We start from the raw sequence: 11,191 nt of genomic DNA, 5'->3' as shown, positions 1-11,191 counted from the left end.
GGGTAGCAGGGACACACTGAGGGCAGCAGGGGACACATGCCAGGGACTGCCAGGATGCAGTGGGGACGCTGGGGACATGCCAGGATGCTCTGGGGACAGCAGGGACGCACAGGGGACAGCTGGGATGGACCGGGGACAGTGGGGGACCACTAGACAGGATGGAGGACAGTGGGGGGACACACCAGTGACAGCCAAGAGGCACTGGGGGACACTAGGGACACACCAGGGACAGCCAGGACACAGCGGGGAGAGAGCCTGGATACGCCAGGGGACTGCAGGGACACCCCGAGGACACCGGGGACACCCCGGGGCCGGGCGGGATGCGCTGGGGACACAGGAGGTGTTCCGGGGAACACAGCCTGGGGACACGCAGCGGGGCCTGCCAGGATGCACCGGGGAACATACCAAGGGGGTACCGACCGGGACACCCCCTGCCCCTCGCCACACGTTCCAGTGCCCCGTGGCAGCAGGGACCCCGCTCCGCGCCGCGGGAGCTGCCGGAGCCCTCGAGCCGTAGCCTGACTTCCCAGGGGAACCCCCCGTGGCTGCAGCTGTTCCCCCCACGCCCTCCCGCCACAGCACGGCCGGACTCACCGGGGACTACGGCGGGGCGGCGGCGCGGAGCGGCATGGCCAGGACCGGGACCGGCCCGGCGGCGGCGGCGGTGATGTCATGGCTCCACCGGGCTGGCTCCGCCCTGCGCCCCCGCCGCCGCCAATCCGCGCCTAGGGGCCGTGGGGAAGGGGGGTTCCCGGGGCGTTGGTGGGGGTGTCCCGGTGCTGCCGCCGCATCCCCGCGCCTCCCCGCCCCGTGATCCCCGGAGCTGCCCGTGAGGGATACGGCACCGAGTACCGGAGCCCCGCTGCCGCCCGTTCCATCCCCCTCCATTGCAGCCGCAGAGCTCCAGCGTCCTGTGCCAAGGACAGGTGTCGGTGGCCGAGGAGCAGACCCCGAGGCTGGAGAGCAGGAATGGAGGGAGGTCACCCCCGAACCAGCCTCACGCCCCTGCCCGGCTGCTCCACCCTCACCGCGGGACTCAGGGACACTCTGAAGACATCTTCAGCTCTTTATTGTGGGGCACACACAGAGACACGTGCACGGGGGACCCTCCCCCTCAACCCCGAATCCTTACAGGGCTCACATCCCCCCCGACGCCTTGCAGCCCCCCCTAGGGGCCATTCCCCATCGCAAAGAACCTCCCCACCCCCAACCCTGGGGAGCAGGCAGAGACCCCCTCTGCAGGCAGCTCGGCCCTGCAGGGAGAGCAGGTGGGCTCGGGGTGTCCCCCCCGACTTCAGGGGCCCAGCCTAAATGCACTCTAGGCATGAGGCTGGCAGAGGACCAGGCCCAGTGCAGGTCTCCAGGTGTGCCAGGGGCACGGAGGATCTGAGATGGAGCATCCCAAGACTGCCCTCAGCTCACAGATGCTGGCTCCAGGCTCCCGTTGGCAGCTGCTCCCCGGGGCTGGGCCGAGGCCTCCTCCCGGGGCCCCGGTACCAGCTGCTGGCGACTCTGCTGGGGACAGAAAGGACAGGGCTGGGCTGGGCAGGGCATGGCAGCACCCTGCAGGCACAGGCAAGGGCGAGCCCAGGCTGGTGTCACTCCCACACCAACTGGCAGCTCTGTGGGGATGCCAGGGGAGTACCAGGAGAGCAGGAGAGTCTTCCTCTAGGCTCCTGTTTGAAGCCAATGGCTACAGCAAAACCAGAGGCTTTCAGTCAGGGCCTTGGGGGGGTGCATGGCCCAAGGTTGGGATCCCCTTCACCCTGACACACAGCTCCCAAAAGGGCAGAGGTGCCACAGGGAGTCCTGGGCTGCAGGGACAGATGTGTGACAAAGGGCACAGGATGGGGACTCTGAGCACAGTTCTGAAGATGCCACTCTGGGGGCACAGTCCCAGAATGCCATGGGTGGAGGTGGGACACAGAGAGAGGAAGTTCCAAGTGAGACTCAAAGGCAGAAGCCCTTGGCCCAGAAGACGGCAGCTGCCCTGGGAAGCCCCCAATAGGAAAACAGCAAACAGCCCACAGCCACCCCCTACCCACCCTCCAGCCACTCCCTTGGACACCTGTGCCATGCACAGGGAGGGTGACACTGAGACACCCAAGCAGACAGGCTCTGGCTACCACCCCCTCAGCACTCCCAGCACCAACCAGACCCTGTGGCAGGGAGGCAGATGGGGACTTCTCCCTCCCCACCCCCAGCTTCAGGCACATCCAGAGCCTGGGGGGCTGCCCTGGGGCAGCCTCGGTGCCATCCTGGCTGTACCTGCACTGGCAGCTCAGCTGGAGCCTCGGTGCCCAGGGAGAAGATGTGGGCAGAGGAGGTTCCTCTGTCCACTGGTGCTGCCTGGGGAGGAAGGCCAGGGTGGGGAGGCTCCTCCAGGGCCAGAATGTCTATGGGGGCTTCAGCCACCTCCCTGAGGGACTGGTCGAGGGCCACAGAAGGGTCAAAGAGCAGAGGGGAGGGAGGGCACTGCAGACCATCACCCACCACGTCCAGGTCCTAGGAGAGAAGACAGAAGCAGCTTATCAGCAAAGGTCCTGGAGGTGCCCCATGTCAGTGGGAAGAGTCCTGGCAGTCCTTCTCCATCACTCCCTGGCTGCCTCCTGCTGCCTGCCCAGGCCAGAGGCTGGTAAGAGTCCTGCTGGGATCCCAAGGGCCCCACAACAGCTCCCAGGGCCCCCACAGCAGCTCCCAGGGCCCCCACAGCAGCTCCCAGGGGCTCCCACAGCAGCTCTTTATTTAACCAAATTTCAGGGGATTTTAAGCACCAAAGACTTAATGACCATCCAGGACAGCAGAATAATCTGGGGATTAAAATCCTCATGGATTCCTCATGGGAGTGAAGAAGAGAGGGTGGGGAATCCTTTTTTTAAGACAGCCCCTACCTAGGGATTGAAATGAGCACAATCCTGGTGAAGGAGAAGCCACCAGCCCTACAAACCATCTCCCAAATCTGCCCCACTCCTGCAGGTTTTCCAAGGCTTTTTCCTCCCCCAAGCCAGGGAGAATGACGTGATCTGTGCTGGGGGAGTGCTCCACAGCATGGGGACAGAGTTTTAGGAGGGTCTGGGCAAAGGGTGATGGATGGTTTGGAGCTGAAAGAGGAGGATTCAGACTGGAGAGAAAAGTTTTGCTGCTGAGGGTAGGGAGAGCTGTCCCAGGCAGCCCACAGATGGGGCATGTCCCATGGCTGGCACCAGCCCAGCTCAGGTTGTTTGGGGCTCTGGCTGGGGATGTCCCTGGGTTGGACTGGAAGAGCTTGGAAGGTCTCTTCCTACCCAAACCATCCCACACCCAGCACTGGAGCTGCTGCACTCCAGCCCCTTCCACTCCAGCCCTCGCAGAGTGGCAGGTGCCACCTTCAAGGGACAAGATGACAACAGAAACCTCCCAGGGAAGACTCCGGGCAGGGTTGGGCAACTTTCCTTCCCCCCAGGCCTATGGCACCACTTACATCACTGAATTCCAGGGGTAAGCTCTCTGTGGGCTGCAGCTCAGCAGCACTTAAGTAAAGGTCACTGGGGGCAGCTTCCAGCTCCTGGGGCACAGCCAGGCCCTGCTCAGGGACATACATCTGAGGAGGCAAACGGAGGTGCAGAGGGCAGCAGGGCTCATCTGAGAGGCTGACAGGAACTGGTTTGTTGCAGGGAACCTCCTCAGAGCCTTGGCAGGGTTTAAAGAGGGTCTGGTTGGTGTCCTGGCATATGTCTGGGGGTGATGTGGTCAAGGCAAATGCCTGGCAGAGCAGAAGCTGGAGAATGGTTCAAGAAGGGTCCTGGAGGCCGTTGTTGAGTTGGGTATTTAAAGAGGCACCACAGCAAACTTGGGGCACCCAAACCCACTGCAAAATGGGGGGGGGTGAGGGGGTGGGTGTTTCAGAGGGGCTAAAGGAGCACAGGATGGGACACCTGAAGGAGGTATCTGCAGAGGAAGGAGCTGGAGCTGCCCTTCCTCAGCAGCATTTAAACTGAGATTGCAGATCTGGTTCCAAGCCCCTTGCCATGAGTTAGATGATTTTCAAGACCCCTTCCAACCCAACTCATTCCACCCTGGGCTGGTGGAAGATTGAAGATCATTGAGTTCCAATCCCCCTTGGAGCCCCATCTAGGGGCTTGGAACTCGATGATCTTCAAGGTCCCTTCCAACCCAACTTATTCCATGAGTGCTTTGAGCACCCTGCGCTGGTGGGAGGTGTCCCTGCCCATGGCAGGGGGCTTGGAACTGGATGATTTTTCAGGTCACTTCCACCCTAACTCCCCCTGCCCTCCCCCCATGACCCCACCCCCAGCACCCTCTAGAAAATGCTGCTAAAACTTCCCCCCCAGCCTATGGATTCCTCCATAGGAATGGCCTGGACTCCAGAGTCACATCCCAGCCATGTGGGTCACAGTAATTCCATAATGGAAAATGGGAACAAGAGCCTCCCAGTGGGGGCTGGGAGATGAAGCTGGAGCCCAGTTAAAGCCCTGACAGATCCTCAAGCTGGAAGGCAGCACAGCCAAAAGGCTCAGTCTGGGGTGCAGACCTCAAGCCCAGCACCACCTGCACCCAGCTGGCTGCACAGGTCCCAAGCTCACACCAAGCCAGGAGTGCAGGGCTGCAGTTTCTGTCTTCCCCACTGCATTTTCCCTTCCCCACTGGAAACTCCAATTCCTGCCAGAGGTGTAAATAGGATTTCCTGCCTTTAATCACAAACAGAAACTCTGCTCTCAAGGCCTGGTGCTGGCCAAGCTATGGATCAGATCCCAGCCTCCTCCAGCAGCCCTGAGCCACCAGCAACAACCTTCTGCTGACAGCTCCCTCCTGCTGCTGGGATGGTGTCAAGCAGCTGAGGTTGTGTCACTATCCCCACAGGCAGAGGCTGGGGCCAAGGCAGCTTTTTGGGTGTGGATCAAGACTTCCAGGTCAGATACTTCCAACACCAAACCCACCCCCAGGTATCTGTCCAACCCTGCGGGGGTTCACACTGCAGCTCCCTCTGGGTTGTGGGGGAGAGGAAAGTCACCTCCTAAACTGCCTAACACACAGAAATGGGCAAAAGGTACCAGGTTTAGGCCAGTTTCTGAAGCTGATCAGGTTTTGGACCTTTCCTTTCCTGCTCTCCCCAGTGCACCCAGTGGGGATGGCACTGACTCAGCTGTGGGCAACTAGTGCCAGCAGCAGGGGTCCAGGGCCCAGGCCAGAGGCTCTCTCCAAGCCTCCAAGGCAGATGTGGTGAGGAAAAATGTCTCTGCTTGAGCAGCAGGGTGGGGAAGGCAGATTTTTATCTCCCTGCTCAAGCCCTGACTTCAGCAGCAGCCAAAAAAAGCCTGAAACTGCCAAAAGCTGACACAAAAAACACCCCTAGGGGCTCCACCTGGAGCCCACCAAGCAGTCCAGCTGGGCTTGGTGCCTTTCAAGCTGTGTCACAAACAATCCAGCTCCTGAAAAGCAAACAAAAGCCCCAAGAGCCTCCCCAGGAGGCACAAAGCTGAGCAGGCTGCAGATGTTATCAGGGCTCAGCAGGGCTAAGCAAAGCAAAAACCCTTGGTTTGTGTGGCAGTGAAAGTCAGCTGCCAGCTCAGCTCAGGCCTGAGGAAATCCAGCCTGGCTCCCTCCCACCCTCTCCTCAGCCTGCCCCCTGCCCAAGGGGAGCCACAAGCAGCACCTCAGACCCTCCTGGAGGTGCTCATCCTGTCCTTTTTTCCTTCTGGACGAACATGGTCACCAGAGAGGAACAAAAGGCAGCTTCCTGCTCTCCCTGCACAGAGGCTGCCAACTTCAGACACAAATCCAAGAGCTCAAACAAACAAAAGAGCTCATCCTGCCCCCCCGGGCTGCCAGCACTCCTCTGGGACCCAGCACTGCAGCTCCTCCCAGCTCACACCAACAACAGCTGCTGCAGTAGCTCCCACACTGTCCCCAACCTGCTCCTGGACTCTCCCACCCACTCCCCTTCAGCCAGAGCTGTGCTGATGCCACCCAGGGCAGTGGATCCTATTTTGGGGTGGAGATCCCTGAGCTAGGGAGGGGATCCCAATGATGGCTCCCCAAGAGCTGAGGCCCTCTAGGCAGCAGCTTGAGGCTCTTCATACAGCTCTGAACCTTTCAGAGGGCAAAAGGAGCCTGAGCTGGTCCACAGCTGCCCCAAACAGGCCTGGAACTACTTCCTCTTCATGCAGATCCTCCCCAGACATCCCTGGGCAGGCTCCAGCAGCCCAACATCTCCTCCTACACACATCCCTCACACCAAGAGCTCTCAGCCCCTGCTCAGGGCAGCTGGCTCCTTCCTGCCCTCAGCACAGCCAGAAACAAGCTCCTGCCTCCCTTGGCCTCCAGGAGGTTCCCCTTTCCCTGATGGTGACTTGGCCACCTGGGTGAGACGCTCTGGATTGGTGAAAAAAAACACAGGAAGGGACCTGTCTGTGCCTTCCTGGGGCTTCATGAGGTCCCTTGTCCCTGGTGGGGACCTGGCCACCCCCATGGGATGTTCTGGAATGGGGAAGGAACCACAAGAAGAGAAGCAGGGGAGGGGGAGCCCAGACTCTGTGTCTCTCCCACACGAATTGGTCATCCCCCAGGCCAGGGAGCACCAACAGACCACCAGGGAGATGCTTCCTCTGGGCTCCTGTTTGAAACCAACAGCTACAGGGCAAGCTGATGGCCTTGACTGAGGGCCAAGGGGAGGCAGAGGAGGAAATCAGCTACACTTGAAGCTGCCAGCAGAGGGTCAGCAGGCAGAGGCAGATCAAAGGATACGCAGCAGGCAGTGCCTGCTCAGCGGCAGGGAGGGGTTGGAGCACCTCACATCATCCACAAAGGCCAAACACCTCTGGCTGGAGCGGGTGGTGTGTGCCTGGGGGGAAAAGAGAAGACCTCAGGGTGGTGCTGGAGTTGTCTGGCTCCCGAGGAACCCCTCCCACCCCCACTGCCAGACAACCCCCAGTGCCCTGCTCTCAAAGCAGACCAAGCCCTTAGCTCCTCTCAGCACGGCCTCACACCTCCTCAGGTCCTCCCACTGCAGGTTTTGAAAAGACTGAGAGAAGCAAGGCTTAAGCTCAGCCTCACCTCACAAACCTCAAGCTTCCAAGAATGAGGCTCCTCAGGCTTATCTTGAATCCTTCAGAAGTCAGCTAAGGGAATGCTTTGAATTTAAAACCAGTTCTAAAGCAATGGCTGCAAATGGCCCACATAGGGCCTCCCTCTTGGTCCCTGACAGCTCCAGGACCAGTTTAGGTGCCACCACCTTAATTACTTCATTCAGGGAAGAAATTCAAGCTGCCTCATAGTGAACCCCTGAATCCTAGAGGCAGTTTTGAGCCCCTCACTCCAAGAAGGCATTGGAGCACCTCAAGAGAAAGGTCTGGAGAATCTCTGAGGAGCAGCTGGGAACTTCTGAGGGAGCTGGGAGGTGTTTAGCTTGGGAAAAGCAGGTTGAGGCTTCTTCCCTCAGAGAACTGAGGACCTTCTCACTCCCTACAACTCCCCCTAAGGAAGCTGGGGTAAGGTGTGGGGAGACCATCTCTTGTCCCAGAGAACAGAAGGTTCAGCTTGGCCACGAAGAACAATTTCTTCTCCTTGAGAGTTGCCCATGGCAGCAGTGGAGTCCCCATGCCTGGAGGGGCTTCAAAGCCCTACAGATGAGCTGCTGAGCGCTAGTTTGGTTGCTACCTGGCAGGGCTAGGTCAAGGCTTGGCCTCAATGACCTTCCAGACCTCTTCCAACCCAACCCATTCTGGTGCCAGGACTTGCGGCGCCTCAGCCCCTGCGTGGAGGCTGCCGGCCAGGGCCAGCTCCACATAAACAGCTGGGGTGGAGGTCGCAAGGGGAGACCCCAAAAGGGCCAAACAGCTTCTGGGGAAGGAGGAGAGATCAAGAGCAGGGCTGGTACCTGCTGGGCAGTGCCATCGCTCGCCAGCACCCTGCGCTCCCGCAGCTGCCGGTGCAGCAGAGCTTCCACTCCATAGCGCTGCCGGTAGCGCCGGAGGCACTTCAGCCGCCTCAGGTTCTCACGTTCCTTGGCCAGCAGCCCCTCTGGGCCAGTCAGGAGGCTGCTGCCTGTGGGGGGGCAAAGGAAAAGGGACTCACAAAAATCCCCCTGCCCCTCCTGGCCAGTTCCTCTGGTGCCAAGAACCATCATCAGCTGTGGAGGGTTCTGAGCCTGGCACAGAGGTCATTGCAGCAACTGATAGGAAGGGCAAGAGGAGGACTAAGCAGATTCCAGCCTGAAATGCATGCCAGGGTCTCTCTGCTGGCAGAGTGTGCTTGGAATGCCTTGGAAATCAGGGAGGTCCAAGGACTGGAGCTCCTCTGCTATGGGAGACAGGCTGAGGGAGCTGGGAGTGTACAGCCTGGAGAGGAGAAGGCTCCAAGGGGACGTCAGAGCTGCTGGCCAGTGCCTGAAGGGATCCTGCAGGAAGGCTGCAGACGGACTTTGCATGAGGGTGTCTGAGACAGGCCAAGGGGGAATGGTTTGGAATTGACGAAGAAGAAGGTGGTGAGATTCTGGAACAGGCTGCCCAGGGACACTGTGGCTGCCTCCTTCTTGGGGGTGTTCAAAACCAGATTGGATGAGGCCTTGAGCACCCTGGGCTGGTGGGAGGTGTCTGGAACTGGCTGATCCTTGAAGTCACTTCCAACCCAGTGCATTCCAGGGATGCCTGGATGGGAGCAGGGTGTTCCTGCAGGAGGTACTTGCCCATGGCCTCGTGCTCTGCCCTGTGGCTGTGCAGGAACCTTCTCTTCTTCTCCTTCAGAAGGTGCTGAAGCCTCTTGAACTGATCGATGTAGAGCGACTGCAGGCGGATCAGCTTCTCCCTCATGATCAGAGCCACCTCCTCTGCTGTGTACACCCCAGCATGCCTGCAAAAACCAAGGTTGGGAGGCCTGAGAGGGGCCCCTAGGGCCTAGGTCAGCAGAAAACTAGGCTGAAGAGGGCAGCAAATGGGTCATGAAGAGAAATCAGGAGGTGACGGGGTTGAAAAGATCAGCCAGAGGCACATGGAGCCTTCTCACAGGGCTGGAATGAGTTGGGTTGGAAGGGACCCGGAAAATCATCTAGTTCCAAGCTCCCTCACATGTGAGAAGGTTTGGAATTAGATGATCTTCCATCTTCCACCAGCCCAGGTTGCTCAAGGTCTCATCCAACCTCTTAAAGGTCCCCACCACCTGCTCTGGCACACAGCAAGCTGAGCACAGCCTAGGCCTTGCAGGTTTGTCTCATCAGTGGCTGACTCACTTCAAGGGATCCTCCTGGTCACTGTCAATGCTGTCAGCCTCACTGTCTGGGTCTCCTCTCCATGTCTGCTCCACGGTGATAGGGTCCTGCTCACCATCACTCCAGCTGTCCTCATCTGGCAAGGCAAGAAGCCATCTCAGTACCTTGCAATGTGTTGGGTTGGGAAGGACCTCAAAGATCAGTCAGTTCCTAACCCCCTGCCATGGGTTGGGACAGCTCCTGCCAGCCCAGGCTGCTCAAGGCCTCATCCAGCTTGGCCCTGAACACCTCCACAGCCTCCTGGGACAACCTATTCCACTTTATGCCTTCTGATGTTCTCCAGCTCAGGGCTTGTCCCCCACTTTCCCACACTTCTGGTCCCCTCAGTCATCTCCAGAGGTCCCTTCCAACCCCTACCCCTCTGATTCTGGTGACCCTGCAAGGCAGGAAGCTGAGAGGCAGCTCTGACAGGCACCACTAGACACTGCCCCAGGCAAGAAGGAGCTAGTAAACAGGGCAGAGGAAGGGACAAAATCCTGCAGGGCTTTGTTCTGGTGGCACAGCTCACCCAGGTGAGACAGCCTGGAGCTTGCAGAACATCATGTTTTACCCCAAACCCCCTGGGATCCCTTTACCAGTGGCTTTCAGAAGTGATATTCTGCACATTCCTGCCCAGGAGGGAGCATTCCCAGGCCCTCCCTCCCCACTGTGTGCCTCCAGCTCTCACCCAGGATCTTGCTGGCTTCGCTGCGGCTGCTGTCAGCAGCCTGGGCCCCCAGCTCCCCTCTGGCATAGGAGCTGAGCTGGCAGAGCAGAGCCTCGCTCATGGGGCCAGGATGAGACTTCTTCATCTGGGCCTGGAGTGCCAGGGTGTTCCTCCAGGCATGCTCTGCACAGAACGAGGTGCTGCAGTGGGGGTAAAAACCAGGAGCTGCTCACAACCATTGTCCTCATCCTGGCACTCCCAGCCCTTGTCCAAAGTCCCTCCCCAGCTCTCCTGGAGCCTCTTCAGGTACTGGAAAGTAGCTCCAAGGTCTCTCTGCAGCATTCCCTTCTCCAGGCTCAGCAGTCCCAGCTCCCCCAGCCTGTGCCCACAGGGGAGGTTCTCCAGCTCATCTTGGTAGCCTCCTCTGGACCCTCTCTACCAGTTCCATGCCCTTCCTGTGTTCAGAACCTCACCACTGGACACAGCACTGCAGGTGAGGTCTCAGCAGAGCAGAGAGGCCCCTCTCTGGAGGTTCTCCATGGTACCAGAATGGAGAAGCAGGAGCTGGGGCAGGGGGGGCACTCACCCATCCTTCCTCTCCGGTTTGGGTGCAGCACTGGGACATCTCCTCCCATTCTTGGTGGAGACATAACTGCACTGCTTGAAAGGGGCACTCCTGTCCTCCAGGATGTGCTTGATGCAGAATTCCTGCCCCTCCAGGCGGGGCTGGGAGCACTGCCGCTGGGTGAAGGCACAGGAGAGAAGCTCCTGCGGCCGCGGGACGGGCGTGAGGCGGCCCCGGCTGGAGGGCAAAACGTGGATCCGGATTCGGTTCATGCCAACGGAGCTGCCCCGGAGGTGCAGAGCAGCCAGGAGAACTCGAACTGGAACGGTCAAAAAAACCCAGAAATTAAACCAATTATGAAGAGAAAGAAGGAGGAGGAGCAGCAGGACCTCAAGGAAAGGCTCTGACCCCCTCCCAGCCCACTCTATCTTTCCTCCAGTTGGGATTCGAAGCCACTCTTGTTTCTTTTAACGCATAAGGAACCTTTTAGCTTCACAGCAACCCCCCCCCCCCCCCCTCTGCCCACAACGGGCACATGCCACTCACCGCAGCTCTCTGGCACCAGCATCCATGCCCAGGACTGGGCACCGCAGCATTACGGCAGGGGCATGGGGAGGGAGGGAAAAGGATGCGCGTCCCGGAGGTACCCCTCGACCCCCGCGGCCGCAGTGCTCCCAGTACATCCCCCCGCATACTCCTCGGTACGTGGCACTTGCTC

At 59.6% G+C, this 11,191-nt stretch overlaps 1 protein-coding gene and 1 non-coding gene across 2 annotated transcripts; both read right to left on the bottom strand.

Moving 5' to 3' along the window:
• Positions 1-725: 725 nt before the first annotated feature.
• Positions 726-10,745, bottom strand: KANSL2 (KAT8 regulatory NSL complex subunit 2). Its single transcript, XM_054397070.1, has 10 exons — positions 10,495-10,745; positions 9,930-10,108; positions 9,224-9,338; positions 8,680-8,847; positions 7,877-8,039; positions 6,745-6,841; positions 3,461-3,714; positions 2,269-2,505; positions 1,423-1,512; positions 726-956 (listed from the first exon to the last, which is right to left on the bottom strand). Exons 1-10 carry the CDS (start codon positions 10,743-10,745, stop codon positions 726-728), a joined length of 1,785 nt encoding a protein of 594 aa, XP_054253045.1.
• On the bottom strand, positions 6,532-6,666 carry LOC128979074 (small nucleolar RNA SNORA2/SNORA34 family). Its single transcript, XR_008489448.1, has one exon. It is a non-coding gene; the product is annotated as a small nucleolar RNA SNORA2/SNORA34 family (small nucleolar RNA).
• Positions 10,746-11,191: the final 446 nt, after the last annotated feature.

Source organism: Indicator indicator, chromosome 41, assembly GCF_027791375.1.
Source record: "Indicator indicator isolate 239-I01 chromosome 41, UM_Iind_1.1, whole genome shotgun sequence".
NCBI classification, from domain to species: domain Eukaryota; kingdom Metazoa; phylum Chordata; class Aves; order Piciformes; family Indicatoridae; genus Indicator; species Indicator indicator.
This window is presented reverse-complemented; position numbering and strand designations above follow the sequence as displayed.

What these genes read in the sequence shown, in the direction of transcription:
- KANSL2 (XM_054397070.1), bottom strand. Translation starts at nt 10,745, where the DNA reads ATGAACCGAATCCGGATCCACGTTTTGCCCTCCAGCCGGGGCCGCCTC. An exon ending in GACCAGGAGGATCCCTTGAA is followed by an intron (nt 8,848 to 9,223) that starts GTGAGTCAGCCA and finishes TGGTTTTTGCAG; the next exon opens with GCATGCTGGGGTGTACACAG. An exon ending in GCGATGGCACTGCCCAGCAG is followed by an intron (nt 6,842 to 7,876) that starts GTACCAGCCCTG and finishes TTTTCCCCCCAG; the next exon opens with GCACACACCACCCGCTCCAG.